The following is a 26997-nucleotide window of genomic DNA, read 5'->3' on the forward strand; positions in this document are numbered from 1 at the left end:
CTTAACACTCCCAGAGGATACATGAATGAGGCCCAAATGTAGATTGATCTCATGGAGGGCAACCCACCCCCCAAACTTCTCACACTGTTTCGCCAGACGAGGCCGCTTATCTCCCTGCCAAAGACACAAATGGCCTCCACTCAGGCTGGAGTCCCAGCACATTCCCAAGTCTCAGTATCAACTATCTCTGACCCCCCACACACACACCCCCACCCCCACTCTGTGCCTATTTTAGAAGTTCACAGATAGCCGTCAGCAGCTGCCCAATACTGTCTCTCTCACTCTGCCTGCCGACCATTCCACTTCCACCAGCAGTTATCTGCCCTCAGTCCCTGAAAAACTCAAACATGGCAGAGAAGGCAAACGGACAGGAGCAACCCACCAACAATGAGGAGAAGAAAGAGAATGGAGAGAACCAGGAGAACTCGGAGAACCAAGTGGAGCCCATGGAGTTGCCTCCTTTTGAAATCATCTCTGGGTGAGTTAAGCGCTAAGTCAGCTGGGGGTCATCAGCAAGGGCCCTCAGCTAACCTGGCCGTGTACAGTGCGTGTTGGATGTGAGCCATTTAGAGCGGCGATGTCTCACTGCAGGACAGTTTGATTTAAACAGAAGACGCAAAATGAGAGAGAGTACTCAGTCGTTCAGTGCTCTCTGTGTGTTCAGAACATAGCATGACGTTCTTAGACCCAGTTCAGGGTTCGTGGGCCCATTGCCTATCCCAGTAGCCTTCAACACAGCACCCGTCCAGTGCGGGCTACTCACACACGCACAGCCATACTCACCTTCTCCTATGATGTCAATCGGCCTAAGCTCAACAATAATATGAACGGACGGATATGGTCAGGTTCTGTTAATGTTAATCAGGGTGGAACTGCTTTGTTTTATTGTGCCTTTAAATAAAAGTGTATCTTCATGTGTATACGCTATGTGATTAGTAATTTGTCAAATTTTAATTGCATTTAATTGGAATGGGAACTTGAAAGCTGCATCCGTGAGGTGTGAGTCTTACTGCATCACCTTGCTGCCCCTGTTTCTGAGTACAGCTTTCATATTTTGCAAAGGATAAAAGTAAAATATATTCGTCTACAATTAATAGGGTCTTTTTTGTATAGTTTGAAGACACAAAGTCATCAATAAGCAACGGAAAACAGCATAGGGCATTATAGACAGCACCCGTTAAAGTTTAATCTTCACGTATGGTCTTCACATTTCCTTAATAAGCATTGGTGCAAAAAGCAAAACACGGTGGGAGCGCATAAGCAATAGTCGCTAAAAAAAAAAGAAAAACATCCAAAGACTTTGAGTAGAAATAATTCTTAAGTGCCGTAGATGCACTCATCATACTAAAGGACAAAAAGTTCCTTGAAGTTTTCTATTAAGGAGCTGATCGGTGGGGTTTTCTTCAAACATTTAGAAGTAATAACACTCACACAAGTTGCATTTCTCTGGGAATGTGGGCAGAAAAATAGTGGAATACAAAGAGAAAAAGCCACCCGGACATAAGAACATGGGATCTGGACCAAGTAGGCAGGATTTGTGAGGCAGCAGCATTGACCACTGCACCACCATGCCATCTCCAAAACATACTAATGGCATCCTAAAACAAAGCAAAAATATCACAATGGAGTGTCATTCCAGTGCGCATCAAGAACATTCAGCGCTAACAGGTGGGTACCCACAGGCTCACATGCTACTGTTTTAATACGCTTCAGTGCTACAGTTTGCACACACCACCTGTGCCCATGTCGGTTTTCATTGTGCAGTTAGGGTTAGTCCTGGTTCCCAGAAATGCCCAAATTAGGTAGAGTGGTGCGATATTTATGTGTGTGTGTGTGTGTGTGAGAGTTTGTCCTGCAATGGACTGGCCTCCCACTCAGAACTGGGTCCGGTCTTATGCCTGATGCTGCCAGGATAGGCTTCAATGTTCACAGATTAAGCAGGTTCAGAAGACAGATGGATGAATGACCGTGCCCTGCAATCAGGGCCGGCACCCCCATTAAGGCGAATTAGACATTTCCCCAGAGCGCAGATGATAAAGATGGCACCCAGCCGCATGGGTTAGCTACCAAACAGTCTGTTGGTGCACTGATAAGCTTGGCCGCAAAATGGCACCATTGACCGGCATCCTCTTTAGGATTCATTTCTTCTTTTGTGCTGCACCTTCCAGAACGTGGAGTTAAACGGAGAGAGACAGAGGGAGTCCGGGAGAGTACAGCGCATTACCACGCTCACCACATGAAAACTGATTAAGTCATAACCCTGACTACCATCAGATTCACAATTGCTTCCTGCCTGTTTAGATTCTGTCTCTACATGAACCTGTTATGAATCAAGCAAGTTTGGAAAATGGATAGGAAGAGTTATTGTAAGCATCAGTGAGGGTTGGTTTCTTATAATGAAATTGTTTGCTCTTTTTGACACTTTTAGAGCTTTAAACTGTTATGAACACTGAAAATTTTAAAGAAAAATTTCAAGAAAAAAAAGATGTCTTTAAGGAAAGCAGAGCAGAAGTTCAACTTCCTCTTCATCTTCTTTCACTTCTATATGGGGTTGATGTTCCTGATCAACCTTCTCCAAACAGCTCGGTTCTGCACCTTCTCACCAGTCAGATCCTTTTCTTTCAGATCTTCTTTTACTTTATCCATCCATCTCTGCTTTGGCCTCCCTCACTTTCTCTTCCCCTGTACTTCTGTTCCCATCACTCTTTACCCCACATTTTCATTGCCTCTCTTCATTACATGTCCATACCACTTCAGCCTACTTTTGTGTCCTTTCTCTGATGTCCCTCATGCTTTTGTTGTACCTCTGATTGTCTCATTTCTTGTTCTGGCCCTTTTTCCTGTAACTCCACACAATCATCTCAACATTCTCATTTCCGCCACATCTAACTTCTTTCCCAGCTCTCCCTTTACTGCCCACGTCTCAGCTCCATACATCACTGCTGGTCTCCCCTCTGTCTTATAAACCTCACCTTTAACCTTCTCCTTAATTCTTTGATTGCACGATACTCCTGATGCCTTCTTCCAATTGTTCCATCCACACTGTGCTCTATGGACATATCTCTCTGTATCTTGTTTTCCAAGATGCCACTGATCTCAGATATTTAAACGTATCCATTCTTATCAATAGTTCTCCCTGCAAGATAACTTCTGAATCCTGATCATCATTACACCTCATATATTTTGTCTTCTTATTTATCTTCAACCCTCTGTCTTCCAAAGCCCTTATTAATCCATCCATCCATTATCCAACCCACTATATCCTAACTACAGGGTCACGGGGGTCTGCTGGAGCCAATCCAAGCCAACACAGGGCGCAAGGCAGGAAACAAACCCCAGGCAGGGTGCCAGCCCAGAGCAGGGCACACACACACACCAAGCACACACTAGGGACAATTTAGAATCGCCAATGCACCTAACCTGCATGTCTTTGGACTGTGGGAGGAAACCCACGCAGACACGGGGAGAACATGGCCCTTATTCATTCTTCTAACTTTCTCTCCACTTCCTCAGCCCCAGAACAGATTAGTGAGACTGTATACGCGTCAAAGAAAAATGCACATTAAAGGAACACTCCAGCTAAAAATGGTAGTGTGTTATAGGCTACTTACCTCATGTGGTTTGTAGTGATGGGCAACAAAAAAATGTAATTTTGTGCTTTCATGTTGAACAAGACTCCAGCAGACCCCTGTGACCCTGATTGAATAATAGATGGATGGATGGATGTTGAACAAAAGAAAAAAGTTTAGGATATACCGTAACTGGTTCTATTGGTGAACAGGGCTGAACAATGGCAAACAACGTGAAAAACATTCATGGAATAATGAAAAAATGTTGCATAATCCACATGTCAGTTATTCAGTCTTATGCGTAAACACTTGCATTATTTGCTAATATATATATTATTAAGTTATTTCCAAGAAAGGCTAAATTCATCATAAACTGGGAAAACTCATTCCTATAATACAGTGCTTTTGAACTGAAGACGCAAATGTCCCCTCATTCAGTGGTCAAGAGTCCTGTTCTTAAGTCAAAGCCACAGAATTGTGGGGAGGCGTCTTCCTGTTTAAGATGAACACTTCCTTTCCCAGAGTAACTGTTAATAATATTTTAATAAGAAAAAGCACATGTTTTGAATGTTATGAGTAGACTACTGGATGAAAGACATGTGGATTATTCAACACAAGTAACGTGATCATTTTTAATATTTTCCATATACTTTTTCACGTTTGCTGTTGTATAACACGGGTCATCATTAGTGTCTATTACAGTATTAACTTTTTTTCTCTCATTCTATGTGAAAACATGAGATTTTTATTGGCCATAAATAAGAATGCATGAGAAATCTGACAAATGAGAGGAGACCATTCAGTCCATTAAGCCTGTTTATTTAGCTAATAGTAAGCTGTCCAAATATCTCATCCAGATTCTTCTTAAAAAAGAATCATCAGAAGAAACTACAAACAAAAATATTAAAATATAATTTCTGGGTGGAGGGAGTATTGACATCCATATATTAATTGTGTAACCCAGGACTGAGGCCTATCTGGGGAGCCTTAGGCATAACACAGAAACCAACCCTGGACAGAGCGTCAGCCCACTGCTGGCATGACAAACAATAAATTAATTAAAAGGCTTTCATTCTAACCCTTTTCTTAATTAGTGACCTGTTATGCTTTTATGTTTGCTGCTATTTAACTTCTTTTGAATTAATTAAGACCACCTTTCAGTGTCTCCTTAGTTAAAAGGTACTATAGCTGCGTTAATTCTACACCTAAGGTTCAAGCACTGATGCCTACTTTTTGCATCTGACGCATACACAAACAATTCCATAGTGCAAGTATCTTCATTTTTAAAACTTTTACTGAAATTGAAAGGAAGAAGAAATTTGATAATACCCACAAAAATAACTTATTGCTTATGACGTTTCAGTTTCAAAATGAGTTGAGCAGTTTTGTGACAAACTGTGCTGGATGTCCTGCTCAGGGGTTGATGTGAGCCTATTGTGGTGTGAGTGTGCATCTGGCATCCTACATTTCTTTAAATTACTGTATGGATTTTTACTGTATATCAAGCCAATGTATTTTAGCACATATATATGACACCTGGTCCGAAAATTGTATTGCTTGGTATCTTTTCATTTGCAAGTAATCCATCATTCTATCTGAGCTTATTCTTTTGTTAACATTGGAAATTTGCCAGAGCGTTAAAAACATTCCATTAACATTTTAGCTTATAGGGCATAAAAAGAGAATCTTCCAGTATCTATACAGCTATTTAAAACTAACATTCTGTTCTAGCTAAACAATTATGCAAATTTAAACATTAACTAACTTTCCAGGATTGTCTCTCACACATATTTTTCACTAGCTGAAATACCCAGTATTGTCCAGGAGGAAAATAAAGTGTTTTTTTTTTTTAATTGTTTGAGAAAAATATAATTAAAAAAAAAAACAACTTTAAAAATAAAAATAACAATGAAGACTCACTAATGTGCTTGTCTTGTGGCCTTGTATGTATGTTATCATCCAGTTAATGCTCGGAAATGGCCAAATCTTTAATTTTAAAAGCAACAGGCGCACAGTGGAGCTCAAACATAAAGAACGCTGGCAGTCACCTCCAGTTCGCCCTCTGGTGGTCGTTCCGAGTGTCAAATGGATGATCACAGACATACAAGACCGTAAGATCATCCCCCCACCTTGCCCAGAAGTGGGTGGGTGAGGGTTGATTTCACCCTACAGTATTTTCAGTTGACCAATGAGAAACATGTGTACCAAGTTTCATGAAAATCACTTCATCAAGTGATGCTGGAACATCCATACATACACACACACGTACATTGACTTGTTTATATATATATACAGATTAAAGTGAATGATATTAAAAGACATTGCATAAAATGGACAGGGCATGTTGCCCTCAGTTATTTCTCTTTATGCGCATTTACATATAATTTCGCTATTCACCTCTTCTGTTTCAGTAGCACGGTGTTTAGTGCTGCAGCTGCACAGCTCCATGGATTACCAGCTTGTTCATTTGTCTGTATGTCGTTTGCATTTTCGACCCTTGCACATTTACCTCGGATTTTCAATGTTCCTATTGGCTAACTGAATATTTTAGATTTGTCCATACAGAGGACCACAGACACATGGAACACGTTACCAAGTAGTGAGGTGGGCAGTAGGACTTTAGGGACCTTCAAAATGCGACTTGATGTCATTTAAAGAATTAAGTGGATAGGACAGGTGAGTTTTGATGGGCTGAATGGCCTGTTCTCGTCCAGTTTGTCTGATGTTTTAATGAGTGAGTGTGACTGTCTGCCCTGTGATGGACTGCTATCCTGAGCAAGGATGGTTCATTGCATTTGTCCCAATCTAGGGCTGGTTTTCTAGGTATTTTATGCAGTGCATTGGCCTTGCTATCATGGCTGATCCTGTGGATACATGTGAGAGTGTGCCCTGCAATGCTATCGGTGCCCAGTACAGGTTTATCTCTGTGGGTATGTGAAGCATTATGCCATGTAGTGCACTGGCACTTTGTTCAGGGACAATGTGAATGTGTCACGCACTGGCTTGGTATTCTGTCCAGGTTTGGTTCAGCAGTTTTGTGATAAACTGTGCTGGATGTCCTGCTCAGGGGTTGATGTGAGTCTATGGTGGTGTGAGTGTCTTTCTGGCATCCTGTCCAGGGCAGGTTCTGTTGGCGTATGCCAGAGTGGATTATCACCGCGTGCCATACACTAGAGTGACATCCTGTCCAGTTGTAGTTACTATCTTGTGCTTCTACCATAAAACCAGATGTAGAAAAAGGATGGATGGATTTCGATAATAAGAAAAAGATATGGATGAGCTAGAAAGTAAATGTTAAATATTTTTTATAGATAATGTTAATGTTCCTAGACCTGCATTTAAAAAAAACAAAGATTCTAATGCTGAAAATCACAACATGGATATATTTTGTTTTCGCTAAAATTAAATCTGAAGTCAATTTAAAAAACAAGTTCTACAACCTCTGCTTTGCACTACTGGCAGTGTAGCATTGTGGTCAGTGGTGAAGCGTGGGTGTCAGCCGCCCGGGGCGGAGGAAAATTTCGCCGCCCCCTTATTTAGGTATTTCCATTTAAAAGACTAAAATATACAGTAATTCTTTGCCACTCCCTAAAAGTGCCGCCCGGGGGCGAACCGCCCCTGCCGCCCCCAGTACGCTACGCCACTGATTGTGATCCAGCCATTGGACTTTCAACCAAAGGACTGACAATCTGGTCCCACTTCTGCATCACTGAGCAAGTCACTTCTCCTATCTGTGGTCCTCTTTTATAAGTCACCTTAGATCAGGGTTCTCAAACTCCAACCCTGGAGGGCTGCAGTGGCTGCAGGTTTTCATTCTAACCCTTTTCTTAATTAGTGACCTTTTTGCTGCCATTTAACTTCTTTTGAATTATTTTAATTGACTTGTTCTTGAAGACTCGGACCCATCAATTGTTTCTTTATCCTTAATTAGCAGTCAAACAATAATGAGATATAAAATGAGCCAAAACATAATCAGCAAAATGTGTCTGCCACACAATATCTGAAAATAAAGAAAGATGAAGGTCTCAGGAATGCTGATCTGCTCAGGTCCATAAAACATTTTAAAAGAACTCTTAGAAAAGAGGAAGTCAATAATTTTAGAAATGTCTACCATTGCACAATGAGAGCAGCAACAAGCCATGGAATTCAAGAACAGATTTAATTAACAACAAGAATTAGCGCCTAATGAAGCAACTGGTTAGGGTGAAATTGGTTGGACGCCCTGAATTAGCTGATCTTCTGTTGGCTCACTCACGTCACATTTTATTTCTGTTTGGGTGTCATGTAAGGAAAGAAATGAAGCAAATCAGAGGAACGATGAAGAAATTCAGGGGAACAAATCGTAAAAAAAACAAGTCAATTAAAATGAAAGGAAAACAAATTAATTAGCAGCAAAAACTGGTCACCAATTAAGAAAAAGGGTTAGAATGAAAACCTGCAGCCACTGCGGCCCTCTGGGATCGTTTGAGACCACTGCCTTAGATAAAGGGTTCACCAAAATACAAAATAATAATTGTAGATCAGAAAACAGGTAATTTGGGTATGATTTGGAAATGGGTGGGTTCCCAAGATTCCCCAAAAATATCTCCATCTTCTGAGTCCACTTTTGCCCAGGGGGTAAGCTCTGCCCCAGGGCATTGGGCATAACACAGGAACCTACCCTGCGCTGCGTGCTGATTTAAGGCAGAACACCATAAAATTGACACTGGCACACATTTACTTACATAATTGGCAACAATTCTGAATAAACTAGGCTGACCCGCCTTTTAAGGCGACCGACTTTTAAGTTGACCACTTCTTAAGGCAATTCAATATGTAGATCAATTTGATATTTTATACAAACTCATTAATTTGGTTATATTGTATTTGAGCAGTATTACTTTAATACTCGTAGTTTCTGTTATTTTTGTGATGAAATTTAAACTTTTTTTCTATATTGAGGTCGCCCTTTTGAACCCCCCTGATATTTACTACGCGGTGAGACATTTGTACTCCATCAACATTAATTATTTCCAGAGACATAGGATAATAAGCAAAACAGAAACCCATTAAAGGGAAAGACATTGTAAAGTGAACATGGGTGGTGGCCAGGTAGGGACTTGAACCCATATCCCAAGTGTAGCGATGGTGCTACCATCCTGCCCACTGACATATGAATCAAGCTTACAATCATTTTTAGTGAACAATTTAGAAATCCATTTATGCCTTTTATTCAGACATAGGTTCAAACTTAAGAAGGAACTGAGCGGTTCCATAAATATCTTTTTCTACATAAATCCATGATTTTAGGAGTAAAACACTACAGGCCAATGCGCATAAAAAAAGCAAAATGATCATCTGTGTAGAGCAAAGTTACTGGAGATATACTGACCAAAATCAATAGGCTTCTAGAATTTTACAGTTCTACTAAATGTGCCTAAATGTGATGGATGTGCTGGCTGTGAATCTGGGGCCTCCAAGTCAGCAACTCCTCTGTTATTGTAGCACAGAAGGCTTCCCTGTAATTCAAAAGTCCCGAGTACGAGTCGAGTTTTCTTGGTGGTATCACTTTGGTGACAGAGTCGCTTTCTTTGTGCTTCATGCTGTAGCCTTGAAATCCTGGGCCACTCAGACAGACACACACATTTCCACGCATAGACGTTTATATATTAAAGATATATATATATATATATATATATATATATATATATATATATATATATATATATATATATATATATATATATATATATATATATATATAAATATATATATATATATATATATAGGCCGTCCTAAGGCCCTGTGCATCTTCTTGCCAAATCAGGACTTCTAATGAATGGCACCTGGTGGTGCCACCGTTAGGTGACTGTTTTCATTTGAAGCTCCCACCTGGTGAAACTAGTTGCCCACCTCCATTCCAGACTGATTTGTTGATTTAGGATGTGTTTGAAAAGCTCTTATTCTGTGAGTGTCTAATTCATAATGGCTTTGATGACAGGCTCTTGTAACTAAGGTAAGAGCAATTAGTTTTGTGTTGCTCTGCTGGTTTAGAGCTCTTTCAATTGTATACCCTTGTCCTGTAACACTTGTTCCCACATAGTCCTCAGACTGATATTTATTCGATTATGTTGACCTCTTTTGTAAGTCACTTTGGATAAAAGCGTCAGCTAAGTGAATAAATGTAAATGTAAATAGATGGTCATGTAAAGAAGTCATTGAGAAGAATGATAAGGAGCACAAAAGGGGTAAATGCTGAAATTTTGAGCTGACATTATCTAACCAGCAAGATTACTGCACAGGGGGTCAGAGTTTATCATTTCATTTTGGAGTCCACACCCTGATAAAAGAGGCTTTGGAAACGTACAGAAGGTGAGCTGAGTGAAGTATTTCCCTGCAGCTTACAGAAGAATGGCCTTTTGGGGACTAATGGGCCTCCCTATTGGTCAAGTCAAGTGCCTTTTATCAAGGGTTGCTAATGTTAGACTTCAGATAGGATGAGCCCTCCTAACCATTTATAGTCGCTTCCTAGTTTACGACCATCTGCACAAAATCTTTGGCAAGAACGTCATTTTAGATAAAGACTAAAGGGTTTTTTTAAAGCTTTAAATTGTACAGAAAGGATACCTTATAACAATGGCAAGAAATAAAAAGTACATGAACTGGCAACAGTCACCGCACTAACAGTATAAACGCAGATAGCCTACAGAAAGGACAGACACTACTTTTTTCCTTCTACTGGCAAACAATTTGACAATATTATCTAGTAACATTTTAAAACTATTTGTTAAGGTGTGGTGAGTAGATGAACACTACATCTAGTACCCACAGCGGCAATCAGAAAAAAACGCTGAGAGGCACTTCTTAGCACACAGTGGTGAAGGAGTCTGTGGCTAAAAGTCCTCCATGAAAGCGCCTGCTGGAGGGAATGAGGGGGATTTTTCATGATGGCCTCCTGGTTTGTCACCATCCACTTGTGTGGCTGTCCAGGTTTAGTCCTGTGATGGAGCAGGCTCTCCAGATAAGTTTGTTCAGGCCTTGTGCATCTTTTGAACTCAAGTTTCTTCCCAGAATCAGAATATCTTTATATTTTCTGCCCAATTGGCCAGTATAACCGACGTGTTAAATCTACACAGTGTAACTTGCGGTGTTTGAGTGAAAAATACATCCTCAAATCACATCCATGACAGTTAACTGAAAGTTAAATAATAGCTGATAGGCAGCTGGAGGAAACATCCATTCATTTTCTGAACTAAAACAGCATCAGGCACAAAGAGAGGACCAGTTCTAGACAGGACTGCCTGGTGTGAAAACATGAAGAGTTTATTACTATTACTGAACAAGTAATGAGAAAAATGGAGCAACATAAACAAATAAATAAATGCGATGAATGTAACTGTATGTTGAGGCTAAGGATGGGAGAAGACACAGATACAATGTGTTGCTGCTCCCACCACTCGAAGAACTGTACCACCTTGTAACACCCCAGTAGCCCCATTTATACAAACTGATTCTGTTGTGGATTAAAGCAGCGTTGTATGAACAAATGTACTGAGTGATATGGCAGAACTGAGGGCTTTCATCTGTCCATTATATAACCCACTTATTCAATTCAGGGTCATGAAGGTCCAACGACCAGCCAGGCCGTTTTGGGTGCAATGTGGGAACCAACCCCAGATGGAACGTCAATCCACTGCAGATTAACCAAGAACATCGTTTTATAAGTATAGGATTTTTAGAGAATTCAGTTAATTGTTTTACTAGTTGCTTGAACTCCTATTGAAAATCTTAGTATGCATTACACAATTATAACAATGTAAAACAAAAAATAGCAATCAATGCCAACTCAAAGCATGATGTACTATACAAATAACATACATACAGTACATGTATACACCATTTGGCCAAAGGTTTGTGGACACTTGACCATCACACTTACAGTATATGAGCTTGTTGGACATCTCATTCCAAAACCATGAACATTAATATGGAGTTACCGTCACCCCTTTTGTGTATCTAACAGCCTCCACTGTTCTGGGAAGGCTGTCACGTTATTGCCATCATTCACCTTATTGCCAATAACATACAGTATATATATAGATAGAGTATCTTATTTACTTTCATGACTCGTTATTGTTTTAACTCTGCCATGTCAGGTCATTCTTAAAATCTCTAATGGCGTCATCGAAGTTATTTGAAGTGTAAAACAGATTCTCAGTCCTTCACTTTCTCTTCAGTTTTCTTCGGAGTATTTTACTAAATGAAATTGCGCATGATGAAAACACAAATGGAAAAAGGCTAAATGGAGAAGTGCTGATGCCTGTGTAATTTGCATCTTATCTTATATATAAATGTCTACGCGTGGAAGTGTGTCTGTGTGTCCGGCACGGAAGTGAGAGGTGGTGTCGGGGTAAGGGCTGCGCCTCCGAGGAAACAGAAAACTCGCTTAGCCGCTAATAACACAAGTGAGGCGAGCACATCAGCAAAACGAAACCCCTGAAGAAAGACAAAGTCGCTTTGCCACTAAAATGGGCAAAACGCTATCCCTTTTACTACTCTTCCCACCGCTAATGCACAAGCGAGGTGAGAACATCGGCAAAACGAATCCTCCTAAGAGAGAGACGTCCAGAGTTGCCCCTTTCAATTACCTGACATCTCTACATTTCAGTTTTTTTTCTGATGATTTCAATAGTTTCTAGGACCCTGGGCTTTTTACAGCACAGGCTTACACAGCTAGTTGCTAATAAGGAGCCATTAAAAACAGTGACTGCAGCTGATTAAGACTAAAATAAAACATTAAGGATTCAAAATCTTAACAAGAGAGACAAATAAAATGAAGAAGGAAAATGTCACTTGAGCAATAAGTGCTTCATCAGCAATGACAGAATTCTCATTAAGGAACTTTATTGGAACAAAAACCTGCAGCCACTGTGGACCTCCATGACTGACATGAATCACTCCTGATTTAAAGGGTCCGAGTCCTAATAGCAAATCATTTAAATTAAGTTGATTAGCAGCACAAACTAGCCACTAAGTTTGAAAAGGGTTAGTATAAAAGCCTGCAGCCATTGGGGCCCTCCAGGACCAGAGCTGGACACCCCAGTAAAAACCACGCAGAGAGAAAAACGCAACGGAAATCAAAACAAAAGGTATATGAACGCCTTTCCTTAAGCAACCAACTAAAACGAAGGTCTTTATGACAAAGTTTAGTTGAACGGCATTGTTTTGCATAATCATGAGGGGGCAGCACGGTGGCGCAGTGGGTAATGCTGCTGCCTGGCAGTATGGAGACCTGGCTTTGCTTCGCGGGTCCTCCCTGCGTGGAGTTTGCATGTTCTCCCCGTGTCTGCGTGAGTTTCCTCCCACAGTCCAAAGACATGCAGGTTAGGTACATTGGCGATCCTAAATTAACCCTAGTGTTTGTTTGATGTGTGGGTGTGTGTGTGTGCCCTGCGGTGGGCTGGCACCCTGCCCGGGGTTTGTTTCCCACCTTGCGCCCTATGTTGGCTGGGATTGGCTCCAGCAGACCCCCGTGACCCTGTAGTTAGGATATAGCAGGTTGGATAATGGATGGATGGATGATAATGAGGACTCATGCAATACAATGCCACAAATCCTATTCCATGCAATGAATTCACACAAGAATTACATGAGCACAAAATGGCAGCACAATGACATCACAAAAAATAATGGTAACATAAAGTTAAAGAAAAACAAAATAACATTCCAAAAAAAAGCAACAGAAATGGATTCAAGAGGATTACAAAACTAAGATTCACAACAGACAGACAAAGAACCACCAAATATATTTTTGCTGAGAGATTTTCAGAGGAACTAAGTAGAAATGTTAGGTTAATTTGAAGAAGCAATGAGCGTGGCTGAGGCTGCTGAGGCCTAATATTGATGTAAGTGCAGATCTTGGGCCAATTTTAAAAAAATCCAGACCACACCAGGGTTGCTACCTCAAGCTATCTTACTAGATGTTCCCATCACTGCTGATGGAGACCTAATAGTTAAAGGATAAATGTTGTGCAAACTGTCACTGAAGTTACCCGTCTTAATTCTGTCTCTTTGCTAACATTATTCATTTACAGTTTGCTGCCCAGTTGTTAGCAAAGATGTAAGAGAGATACTTACTGTATATGGTGGCTATTGATACACTACTGTAAAGCAAATCTCAATGAGCCAATGTTTCAAAAACTCCAATTAGAAGAAGACAGGAGACAAGGCACTAAACTAAACATGAAGGCTTCACTATCCAACAAAACATCACCGACTCAGGCATGAGCTCCACTCCACCTGACCAGGTTACTTAACCAAAGATAATAAAATTCCAATAGCTGAAATATCACAAAGTTGTACCTCACACTAGTATGCTAAGTACAACCATTTTACATCGAGCTTGAAAAAGGCAGCTTTCTGTCAAATGTTCAGACACCACCATGACATGCACGCTGACGAGGAAACCACTTTATGAGCGTGAGCCAGTTGTCTCATCTGTGTACACTACAGAGGTCATCTCTGACTTCACATACAGTGCCCCTCGTCTCTGAGTCATTAGTTAAGACTTCATGTAATGATAAGCCTGAACATTATTTTTACACTTGCCAGTTGTTGCAGAAAGTTCCAGGATGAATAACAAGTCTTCTAAAGCAGACTTGGACTATGTTAATGTCAAAGTTCAAGCTTTCCTTGATTGAGGGACACAGTTCCAACTATTTTGCAGTTACAGTTTGAAGTTGTTTCCCTTTTCACTTCTGTGGATTTGCTTGTTATGTTAGACATTGTCCAAATGGTGTCTTTTAGTAGTAGATTTACAAATTTTCTTTTCTTTTTTTCAGTTCTTTCTTTGGTGTCAGACAGCACAAGTAAATCAAATTAAAATCAATCAAATCAAAATCTTTAATGTCATCGTAGCAATGAGACAGTGTGCAATGAAATTTAGGTGCAATTTTCCAATGCAAAAATAAAATAACAAAACACAATTACTCAAGTTAAAACAAAAATAAATAAAAAAGTGAATAAAATAAATGGCAAAATAGTCCATAACAGCAGAACACTGTTTTCCATTCATATATACGTCATACAGTATTACACTTGTCCCTTAGCCAATGTTGACTTAGAGGTGTATGATAGATAGATAGATAGATAGATAGATAGATAGATAGATAGATAGATAGATAGATAGATAGATAGATAATATGAAAGGCAATACATGATAGATAGATAGATAGATAGATAGATAGATAGATAGATAGATAGATAGATAGATAGATAGATAGATAGATAGATAGATACTTTATTAATCTCAAGGGGAAATTCACACACTCCAGCAGCAGCATACTGATAAAAAAAAAAAAACATAAGCATGAAGGTGCAAAACAACTGCACTCCTGTCCAGTTAAACCAAAATAAGACATGGACAACAAAGGGAAAGGATTACATGAAATAAATTCCCAAAAGTAAAAATACAAACAAAAACAACAACAAAATAATCAACATTAATTCTTTATTATATCCTAGCACACATGTGCAGTATGTTGTGTGCCCTTTTGTGCCTTTTTGTGTTATTTTTGTGAGTGTTATATTATTGTTCTTTTTTTATTTTTTAATTGGACATCATAGCCTTTACTGTTGCAGTTATGCATGGTGTGACCTGCAAATGTACCAAGTTTGTGAGTTGTTCTCCTCATTATTGTAGTCTGACCGTTTCTTGTCTGCTAGCAACTGCTTGGGAGACATTAGCGCAGGGCTGGGCAATATGGCTTAAATGCTATATATCCTGGTATTTTTAGATCATGTGGCAATATTCAATATTAATTGTGGAGACCAGAGACGCACCTACCGCCCCAACCCGACACCAATAGGCGACAGCACCAGCTCAGTCCAACAAAAAGAAAGAGGAGAAGGCAGCCAGATCCAGAGCAGTCTCCAAGGACTGATTCCAACAGTCACAAGTACAGTGAAACTCTGTCCTTTTCCTCCAGAGCTTTGCAGCCTCCTTTCTCCTTCACAGGCGACCGTCATAAGCGCTGTCCTCCGACTCTGGCCTTTTCTGGGAGGCGGCTGGTTCCTCTATAAGCCACACCTGGGAGCATTCCAGGTGGCTCATTAGGGAGGTCTGGAATTGCTCCCAGGTGTGCCTGAAGCCCAAAGTAGGGCTCTTACAACTCCCACAGTTCTCACAGCTCCCCCTTGCGGCATCCCAACAGGGCTGTGGCAGCAAACAGTAACTCCCACATAGTCCTGCGAGAATCCAAGGCACCATTACAATCCAGAGGGGCTGCCAAATAACAGTTCAGGGGAGATAGCGCCCTTTCGGAAGTCCTCTCCCCTGTCCTTCTATTTTGGAGGAATCCTGGCCGTGTAATGGTGCCGGCCTCCATTCGTCACAATATCTCTATTTTATTTTCTCTAAAATACTGTGGTATAAATTTAATTTATAAACTGGACAGTGTCAGAAGGAGCAAAGCTTTTATTTTTCACATCAGTATTTCTTCCGAGAAGAAGCAAAGGAAACAACAGCTGTATAAGACATTTAAGACTAATACTGTATACAGTCGGGTCTTGAAACCCAAAAAATCGATCATAAAATCAGACCCCAACTTATGAGCCCGTTCAAAAATGCGACGCTTACATTTTTTTGTTTTACATCTTCTTCCTTCCTCCAATTTCACACTAGTTTCTCAGGCGCACTTACCAATTTCTTTCACTACTTCAATGACTTTTCTTTTAAAACCAGCTTCATATTTTCTTCTGATCGAACGCTCATCGTAGATAAGTGATGCTCTTCCGATAAAGGTATGAGGGTATGAGATACAAAAACACAAAACAGTACAAACGTCACTTTGGAATAGTTTGGGTATCACCGTGTGGTCACGTAGGCACTATACATAGAAAACAAAGGCTGTGGGCGGTGGCATATCACAATCTCTTGGACCAATAGCGTGAGTTTCCTGCATTCAACTTATACATCCGACATTCTAAAATACCAGAAATGATATAGTATGTTAAAATCAACTCCCGACTTATCCGTGGCAGAACTTATCTGCGGGTATATACGGTAACTCCAAATTGTAGGACGTATAAGAATATGAGGACAACCATTAAGAAGGACATTAATGAAGTTAAATGGCAGTTAGAGAAGAATAATGCAGATAAGGCAAAAGATGACCCAATGAGATTCTTTTAGTATCTTAGTAATAAAAGAACAGTCAAGGAGGAGGTGATGTTCATCAGGAACAGTAATGGGGAATTAAAAAATACAGTGAAACAGCACATGCTCTAAACTTGCATTTTTCTGAGGAATTGGATAACCTCCCAAAAGGGACTACTAAGGAGGTACTGAGGGATTTGGAAATTGCAGAGGGAGAAGTGCTGCTTGGCTTAAATAGGCTGAAATCAAACAATTCACCAAGAATAGCATTTATCCTCAAGGAGATTAGTGAGTATACATATAAACCCTTGACGCACATTTTAGGAAATTCTGTTATTAAAAAATGGTTGACTGGGAAGATCCAAGCAACTATGAGCCAGTAAGCTTAACGTGCATCACAGGTAAATTAATGGAAAGAATTACTAAGGATAAGATTGATCAACATATGAGAAGAACAGCAGTTTTATGAAATAGTCAGCATGGGTTCAAAAGAGGAAGGTAGCTTTTTAACAGAATGCTGAAATTCTATAAGGAAACAACAAAAGGATGTGGTCAAAGTGGAGCACATATTATTTATGTTGACTTTCACAAAGCATTTGATAAGATGCCACATGAGAGGTTGGGCATCAAACTAAAAGAAGTGGGAGTTCAGGGTGTTGTTTTTAAATGGGTGTAGAATTGGTTCAAACACAGGAAGCAGAGGGTTATGGTGAAGGAGCCTCATCAGAATTGGCCGATGTTAAGAGTGGTGTCCAGCAGGGGTCACTAAAGGGCCACTGCTGTTTTTAATATAGATAAATGATTTAGATAAGAATATAAATAACATGCTTGTTAAGATTGCACATGATACCAAGCTAGATGGATTGACAGATAATCTAGAATCTGCTGAATCATTACAAAGGGACTTGAACAGCATACAGGCTTGAGCAGATGTGTGGCAGATGAAATTTAATGTCAGTAAATGTAAAGTATTACATCTAGGAAGTGAAAGTGTTAGTTTCTCTTTTTATTGAAAAACATTCCAATATACATTAATAAATCATTTTTTAAACAATTAGATTCAACCATAACATCATGTATTTGGAACTAAAAAACATCCCAAAGAGTGACCCTACAAAGATCTAAGGCAGAAGGTGGCATGGCTCTACCTAACTTTCAGTTTTATTACTGGGCCGCAAACATACAACATATAAAAACCTGGACACAAACAGAAGAACATACACAGGCTTGGTGCACAATAGAAATAAAATCATGCAGTACTTCTTTATATTCCCTGCTTTGTGCCCTTATAAATGCAAGTTATCGCTAATGTACTAATAACCCAATAGTGCTTCACTCATTCAGAATATGGAACCAATGTAGGAAGCATTTTAAGATAGAGAATCTTTTATCTGTGGCACCTCTGCACGAGAACCACCTTTTTCAACCCTCGCAAACATATGCAGTTTTTAATATCTGGAAAACATTTGGGATGAAATTGGTTAGAGATCTTTATATAGACAACATCTTTGCATCTTATGAACAATTAACTTCCAAATGTAATTTTCCTGCAACATATTTCTTTCACTATCTTCAAATTAGAAACTTTGTTAAACAGAACCTGCCAATTTTCCTCATCTCCCACCTTCCTCTATACTGGAAAAAATATTGCTCAGTTCCGAGGACTCAGACAGAATTTCTGCAACATATAAAATTATTTTACAGTCCCTCACTTTCAAAAATCCTAGAGTACAGTGGGAAAAGGATCTCTCCCTCAACATATCAGAAAAGGAGTGGAAGGTAGCAATGCAGAGAATTCATTCGAGCTCCATTTGTGCAAAGCATACAATTATTCAACTCAACATTATATATTGAACATATCTGTCTTGTTTAAAATTGTCCAAAATGTTTCCAGGGCAAAGTCCAATCTGAGAACACTGCAATCAAGTCCCAGCCTCACTGGGTCACATGTTTTGGACCTGCGTCAGATTAACATCATTCTGGACAAAATTTTTAATTTCCTTTCAGACAGCCTTGGTGTCACAATTCCATTCCAAACCATTAACAGCTGTGTTAGGTGGGCTCACAGAGGGTTTAAAGTGGAGAAGGACAAACAAACTGTGATTGCCTTTACTTCACTATTGGCATGTAGACTTATTTTGCTCAACTGGAAGAATCCTAACTCTCCCTTTTTAAGTCAGTGGGTAACAGATGTTTTATAATATTTGAAATTGGAAAAAATCAAATTCTCACTTAGAGGTTCTGTGCAGAACTTTTTCAAAACCTGGCAGGATCTGATAAATAACATTTTAGAATAACAACAACAACAATAACATTTATTTATATAGCACATTTTCATATAAACAATGTAGTTCAAAGTACTTGATGAAGAAAGATAAAGAAGACAAAATGAATAATTAAAATTAGGAAACACTAATTAACATAGAATAAAAGTAAGGTCCGATGGCCAGGGGGGAGAGAAAAAAAAAACCTCCAGACGGCTGGAGAAAAAATAAAATCTGCAGGGGTTCTGAGGCCACAAGACAATATTTCCGGCGCCGTCGAGAGTGGCAGCCATTCCAGCAGCTCTGTGTATGACTTTATCTTTTTACCTTTATTTAATTTTTTTTCTCTATTCATTGATCACTTCTACCACTTTCTTTTATGTGGAATCGCTCCCTGGACACTTTTACTATTTTTAATACTTGACATGGATTTTTACACTCTGAGACTCGCCTATTCAAGCAGTCAACTTAAAGCACTGAGAAGAAATGCCCACGCCGGTGTGGTTCCTTATTTTTTTGAATTTCCCCTTGGGATTAATAAAGTATCTATCTATCTATCTATCTATCTATCTATCTATCTATCTATCTATCTATCTATCTATCTATCTATCTATCTATCTATCTATAATATAGTGCATTTCATATCTATCTATCTATCTATCTATCTATCTATCTATCTATCTATCTATCTATCTAGGCATTCTACCTAACATCAATCTCTTCCCATTTCTTTTTCTTCTCCATAAACTCTTCAATTTATTTATTTTTACTACAACAACAACAACAACAACATTTATTTATATAGCACATTTTCATACAAACAGTAGCTCAAAGTGCTTTACATATTAAAGAATAGAAAAATGAAAGACACAATTATAAAACAAAATAAATCAACATTAACATCGAATAAGAGTAAGGTTCAATGGCCAGGGGGGACAGAAAAAACAAAAAAACTCCAGACGGCTGCTAGCTTTAAGTTCTACTCAGTTGCCCATGCTCTCTTTCTTAGGGGTGGGTGTTGATTTGTTTTCAATCCTATTTTTTGTAAAAATTGATCTATTTGTATGGAATGATTACAATAAAATCAATAAAGTAAAATAAAAAATAAATAAAGTGTAAGGTTTGAATACACAATGGGGGCTCTGAAAATCAAAAGTACACCTTCTGAGAAGGACTCAGAAGTCGTACTGGACTTGTCACTATTATCCTCCAGACAGAAAGCTAACAGAGTGTCAGGTTATATAGCGCCTTGATGTGTTGAGTACAAGCCAAGGAAGTTCTGCTCAAGCTTTATAAAACTCTGGTGAGGCCTCATCTGGAGTACTGGGTGCAGTTTTGGCTACAAAAAGGGCATAGCAGCACAAGAAAAGGTCCAGAGAAGAGTGACTAGGCTGATTCCAGTGGATAAATTATAATGAAAAATTAAAAGAGCTAGGCCTTTTCGGTTGAAGCAAAGGGGGATTAAGAGGAGACATTATTGAAGTGTTTAAAGTTATGAAGGAAATGAATCCAGTGGATGGAAACTCATACTTTAAAATGAGATCAAGATGAACACGGGGACACAGTTGTGAGCTTATTAAGGGTACATTTCATACAAACATTAGGATGTTTGTCTTTACATAAAGAACTATAGACACATGGAATAAGTGACCAAATAGTGTGGTAGACAGTAGACCTTTAGGGACTGTCAAAACTCGACTTGATGTTACCTTAGAAGAATTAAGCTCTGAAGAGCTTAATGGCCAGATTGTTCTAATATTTTCCAAATGACAAACATAAAAAGTACTTTTGCTTAAGTATTGTATCTCTGTTGATCTTAACATAAAATCACAGCAAATCTAAAAATAAAAATAAACTCAATACCTTAGTCCTATTTAAGGAAAAAATACGAGCTGACAATACAGGGTGCTGTGTCATTCCACTTTATTACACATACCTTTATTTATGGCCTTTAATGTTGTGAATCCTTTATATTTATAGATTACTTCAGCTAATACCAATGTCTGGTGAGAATTTCATGTGAATAGCCTCATTGGAAATATATTTACTGAAAATAAAACTGCTGATGCATTCCATACTTATATCCCCCACTGTAACTGACTGAAAATTAAAACAAATATTTAAAAAAATTTGACTTGTTGAATAAAACCTTCAATTAATACCTGTATTCAACATAAGACAATGAACAACTATGTGGCTTTGTTTCCCTGTTCAATGATTTCAGATTAACTGTCTTAATTAAAACAAATTGCTAGGATTAAATAACTCAAACCAGAATGAACAACAACTTGAATCAATACCCTAAAGTGCCTGAAAATGTAAAGAAAATGCTCTTATAAGTTTTGCAACAAGAACACAAGGGTGTCCTTTAGCAAAAGACAATATTGCCACTGACACTAAATAACCTTTCAGAGGGGGAACCATACCTCTCATGAGTCTGGAAGGTGCTCCTCCCAACACACATACATGACATGGGGCAACTCCTATTCAGGATTTATCATTTTAAGCAATACTGATGGGGACCATGTCCTCTGCAATATGATAAGCTACAGTGGTAGTAATTTCTCTTCACTTTACATGGTCTTTTAGGAAAAATACACAATGAGAAAAAGAAGTTTGTTTCAAGATGACAGGCTGGTGTTTGCCAGTGCAAGAGGAAGGGTGTCCAATAATGTGTTTCATGGACTGTTTGTACTGAATTCCGCGTCAGTGTTTGAGATGGTGAAAGAGATTTGTACTACTGTTAGTTTTGGCAGGAATCATTGTTAGGTGGCTAGGTGATTTTAATAGTCTGGCCTCGCACATTACCAATGGTGTCTGGGTGATCAAGTGCAAATACTCATATATAAATATATATACATATATATAAAATTATATATAAATATACACTGTGTATATCTATATAGTGAAAGCCAACCCGGACACAGACAGACAGGACACAGTTGTAACATTAGAATTACCAGAGCCTACAAAAAAGTCATAGATCTGGCCCACCTTAAATCCATTCGCACCTCTCCACCAGCGTCTTTTGTCCTGTAAAAGTGCCAATAAAGACAAGCAGCAAGCAGCCTGCTATTCCATCCCCCCACAGCCGCAGAACGTGCACAAAGTTCTCCCAGCTCATGCCTCGATTATCTGGGAGTGAAATGTTGGAGTATTAGAGTGGAAATAATAGATTGTTATTTGGAACACATGCATTTCATGTATGTTCTGTTTCTGCAATAATCTGTGCAAACACATTTTTAAAACAGAAACATTTTTCATATTTTAGTAGTAAATGACAAAATGTTGGCATAAACTGTATAATGTGTGAAGTCTAAAGTCCAAAGATCAAATAAACACTTTCACAAAAGGTTCAAGGAAAAGACAACAGTTTCTATGATTAAGATTTGCTGACTTGTAATCAAGAGTCCCCAGTTCGATCCCGACTGCCTCCTATATTTGCCATTTTCAATAGTGAGCTGCTCTCACTCACTCACTCACTCACTCACTCACTCACTCACTCACTCACTCACTCATCACTAATTCTCCAAGTTCCCGTGTAGGTAAAAGGCTGAAATTTGGCAGGCTTATTCCTTACAGCTTACTTACAAAAGTTAAGCAGGTTTCATTTCGAAATTCTATACGTAACGGTCATAACGGTCGATAATGGTCGACAACATCCGCCATGTTGAACTTTCTTATTTACGGCCCCATCTTCACGAAATTTGGTAGGCGGCTTCCCTGCGCTAACCGAAACCGATGTACGTACTTATTTCGGTGGTATGACGCCACTGTCGGCCGCCATATTGAACTTTCCAACGTAACTAATTCTCCAACTTCCCGTGTAGATAGAAGGCTGAAATTTGGCATGCTCATTCCTAACAGCTTACTTACAAAAGTTAAGCAGGTTTCATTTCGAAATTCTACGTGTAACGGTCATAACGGTCGACAACTTCCGCCATGTTGAACTTTTTTATTTATGGCCCCATCTTCATGAAATTTGGTAGGTGGCTTCAATGCGCTAACCGAAACCAATGTACGTACTTATTTCGGTGGTATGATGCCACTGTCAGCCGCCATATTGAACATTCCAACGTCACTAATTCTCCAAATTCCCGTATAGGTAGAAGGCTGAAATTTGGTACTTATTTTGGTTGTATGATGCCACTGTCGGCTGCCATATTGAACTTTTCAACAGTCTTTGTTACTTATGGGCCCATCTTCAAGAAATTTGGTATGCGGGTTCCCAACGCTAACTGAATCCTACTTACGTACATATATACGCCCATAGCCTGCAGCTCGGTCACCGTGTGAGGTGGCGTTGGGTCCCCCATCCCAACGCTTCCCACGTTGTTGGCTGCCTGCCTATATAAGGCCGGCCGTCGCTCCGGTCTCTACATTCCCTTCCTTGCTTCGCCACGGGATTCACGTCTCCCTGCTGATAACTACAGCCTTTTTATTTAATCCACGGCTTCCCTGCTGTTTTATTGTTCGTTTATTACGATTATAGTTATTGTTTAGGTATTTTAGGCTTACTTTACATTGTTCAGGCACCCATTCCAACCATACCCCCATTAACATGTCTATCGAAGTGATCACCATTGATCAAAGAACTGTCACTTACCGAGTGGTTTCCATGCCCGGAGATGGCACCTACCTTTTCCATTCTCTGTGTTACATATTGCACGGCCATATCAGGCTCACTCTTGATATCCGGAGGAACATTGTGTCTTATGTATTGAATGACTGGGACAGGTTCAAGGTGTGGACTGATGACGGTACAGGAGATAATTATACTACACAGGAGCACTAGAAGAATGAAATGCTTAAGTCCTTCACCTATGGTTCTGCATGTGAGTTGATGGCTGCCGCTGAATTGTTCGGTTGTCGCTTTCAAGTGTACCGAAATGGCCAAATATTTTACACCTTTCGACAACTGCCAATCCCTCTTAAACATCTTAGATTGACAGGTGATGATTTGAGTAGTGGACACTTTGATGTTTATGAATGTTTAAACTCTTAAAAGCTGGATGTGAAGTTATCGATGAAGCCGGTTGTATGCTTACAATGCTTGACAGATGCCGAATGTCACTTCAACACAAGTCCTGCAAATACTGTTGTAATTGAAACAAACCATGAAACTCAAACCGATTATGACAGCAGCAATCCAAGTTGTGAGATTTGAAACAAGACTACTGTTCACATGGCCCACTGTACGTTGCATGCTCAAGAGTAAGCTTGGTCATGTTACAACCGGAGGGCCAAATTCAAAATGTGGTATACAAAGAGATCCTTAACAAATAAATATTGGTATATTTTCCCTCAGTTTAAAAAGGTTTAATTTTCTTCTTAATAAAAATTTTAAGGCAGTACTTCGCTGCTGCGAAGCGTAGGTATTTTGCTAGTTGTTAATATTATACAGTACACACATACATTTGGTTTGCGTCTGTAACAGACCGCGTACATTTATAGGACTTGTAAAAGTTACTGTTTTTTTTTTACTTTTATTTTCTCAGTCACAATCATAATACATACTACTGCCCCCCCACCCAGGGATCTGATGCTGTTAGTTTTTATTTGAAACTGTGAATAACTGTAGATGTGAGTGGTGTGTTCAGGCAATGGAACTGGACATTCTCTGATATGGAGAGATAAAAACTGACACACAAATTCTGGTGAATCTGACTTATTCGTACCTCACCGTCACTTGATTTTTTTTATTCAGTTTTATTGAGTGTTCCTGCTCACGCTGAATTAGTACGCGCCTTATGGTCTATGATGTCAAAAAACAAAACAAAACAGAGACATACGTATACAGTATATGATATTTAGAATTATTCATTTTTTGACCTGTATAGTACATTTCGGAAAACATTGTGGCACAGATGCAACATTATTCATATTATTCATATTCATTCGCATAACATCTTGCGCTTGTAATTGGTGACCACTTGTTTTTTTTTTTTTCCCCATCTTGCCAGTCTCCACGTTGCTCTATTGTGCTGTTTCTTTTGTAATCCAGAACAGGCAGAATAGTACAGAGAGGTCAGTTCAGCGCTATAAGCCATCATCGAATTCAAATGTTAACAGTTCACACACACACAGTTACCGTCCTTCCTACATTTACGACATGTGTACCAGTTTACTTTGCGTTTTGTAAGTCAATTGCAAACATTCCTTGTAGGTTTCTATAATAAGTAATAAGTTATGACACACCACAGACATAATCTGTTTTAATGGTACTTCTGCACTGGTAATTCATTTCTTCACTTGACATCACAATTATGACTCTCCCACCTGGCCTTTACTCAGGTCCATCGACTTTGCAATTTCTGGCCTCTCCCACTCTGAAATGTAGAACTCTACAACTACTGTTTTCCTTTCAGCAAAAGGCTCGAAGAAGTTATAATATATTGTTGTGTTTTTAGTATAGCATAAAATCTTATATTGTGGGTACCTAGTTTGAAGTCATGTTAATTCCAAAAGGCGCCACCAAAATGGTCAGAACTGGGCCTCATAAATTTAGCTGAGGTCTTCATTTAGTTTTGATGGCATAAACATTTTGGAGAAGCTAGGTGGGCTCTTAGTAATGGGTGTGCAGCTCTTTATTTTTCATATAACAAGGCACAAGCTACTGAAAGACATTTTTTAAGTTGTCCTCACTTAAAAATCTTAAGATTGAGATCCACAACCAAACAAGACAACTTTAAGTTAAGAAAAGATCATCAGCTCCAGTCCAGATTAGCTAGACTCTTAAAGCACGTTTCAGCAGAGGAGGAGCCCCAAATTAGTACCTGTTGCTGCACAAGACCACATTACATCTTATCAGTTCTAAATAAATTCCAACTTGAAAGCGGCCGTATGTCAGCACCACGTCTGTAAAAGCCCTGAGCTCAAAGTACAGCGTCTGTGGCTGTTTTCCAGCTTGACTTGTCACTTCCCTAGAACGCTGGCTTCTCCAGATGGCTGACATGCTCCACAGCTGCAAGGTCTGATGGCCTACTGTTTACCAAACATTTTGTGCAGTTACCAAGCTGCTTGAGCTGGCACAATGACATCAAATTAAGCCTTAGTTTCAGCAAGATGATTAATTTGACACTGGCCTACTATTAGGGATCTTACTGTAAGAGACTGTTGATACTTTTATATTTATAGAGCATTTTACCTTGATATGCGGTGCACTCAGTGGGTCCTGAGATGGACTGGTGGCCTATCCAAAGTTGGTTCCTGCTTTGTTTCCAATGATACAGGGCTGTGTACACCTGAATTGTACAAAACAAGTGCAAACCAAGAATGGAAGGAAAATGATATTCTGTATCCTTTATGAATTTCTTGTCAATTCATGTTTTTAACCTTACTTGTTCACCCATCACCTTGGATTTTCCGTTTCTCAAAAAACAGACCACAGTAGATTACTACTGTTACAAATTTGAACTTAATTTATTTTTTCAGATTTCTTTCTAAATATACAGTATGTTACAACAGCTGTAATATGGCAAACACTCACAGGGGCAAATGGAACTGAATTAGCTGCTGAGTGCTCTTCTACCTGCACCTGTGATGGACTGCACACATGGACGGGTGCCCCAGTCGGGACACCAGAGTACCCACTGTCACACTGGCATCTTCTGCCTCTCTTCTGGGTGAAACATGACAATCGTTTCCCTGTTCCTTGTGGCATATCTGAACTGGCATCCTGTCCAATTAATTAGCAATGCTCCATCCCAGCTGGGATGCCTGCCCATGTGCACTGTCCATTGCACACTTCATTGTTAACAGCCCCTTACTTACGATAAAAGCAAGCAATCTTAAAACTGTATTTACATGGTACAGGGCAAAAGAGAAATAAGAGTTTTTTCTGCGCTAATTTCACGTGACTTTCTTTCCAAGTACAAACATAGTGTATCCCAGTGCAACAATTCAGACAAAGCATTGCTACCTGATTTACTGTAGCAGGGTTGTATATAATTTTGATTTCTCATCCTATAGAAAAGTACAAAATAAAAATCAGGTCTCTCAGAAATGGCATATTTGTGGTCATATTGAA

At 39.3% G+C, this 26997-nt stretch overlaps 1 protein-coding gene across 1 annotated transcript in view; it reads left to right on the top strand.

Moving 5' to 3' along the window:
* Positions 1 to 243: 243 nt before the first annotated feature.
* The window catches only part of apobec2a (apolipoprotein B mRNA editing enzyme, catalytic polypeptide-like 2a), a 34367-nt gene continuing 7613 nt past the window's right edge, over positions 244 to 26997 (top strand). The window contains exon 1 of the mRNA XM_039749239.1: positions 244 to 478. Coding sequence (XP_039605173.1) covers positions 348 to 478 — 131 coding nt within the window. The 5' untranslated portion in view covers positions 244 to 347. The remainder of the gene's footprint in view (positions 479 to 26997) is intronic.

Source organism: Polypterus senegalus, chromosome 3, assembly GCF_016835505.1.
Source record: "Polypterus senegalus isolate Bchr_013 chromosome 3, ASM1683550v1, whole genome shotgun sequence".
NCBI lineage: Eukaryota > Metazoa > Chordata > Cladistia > Polypteriformes > Polypteridae > Polypterus > Polypterus senegalus.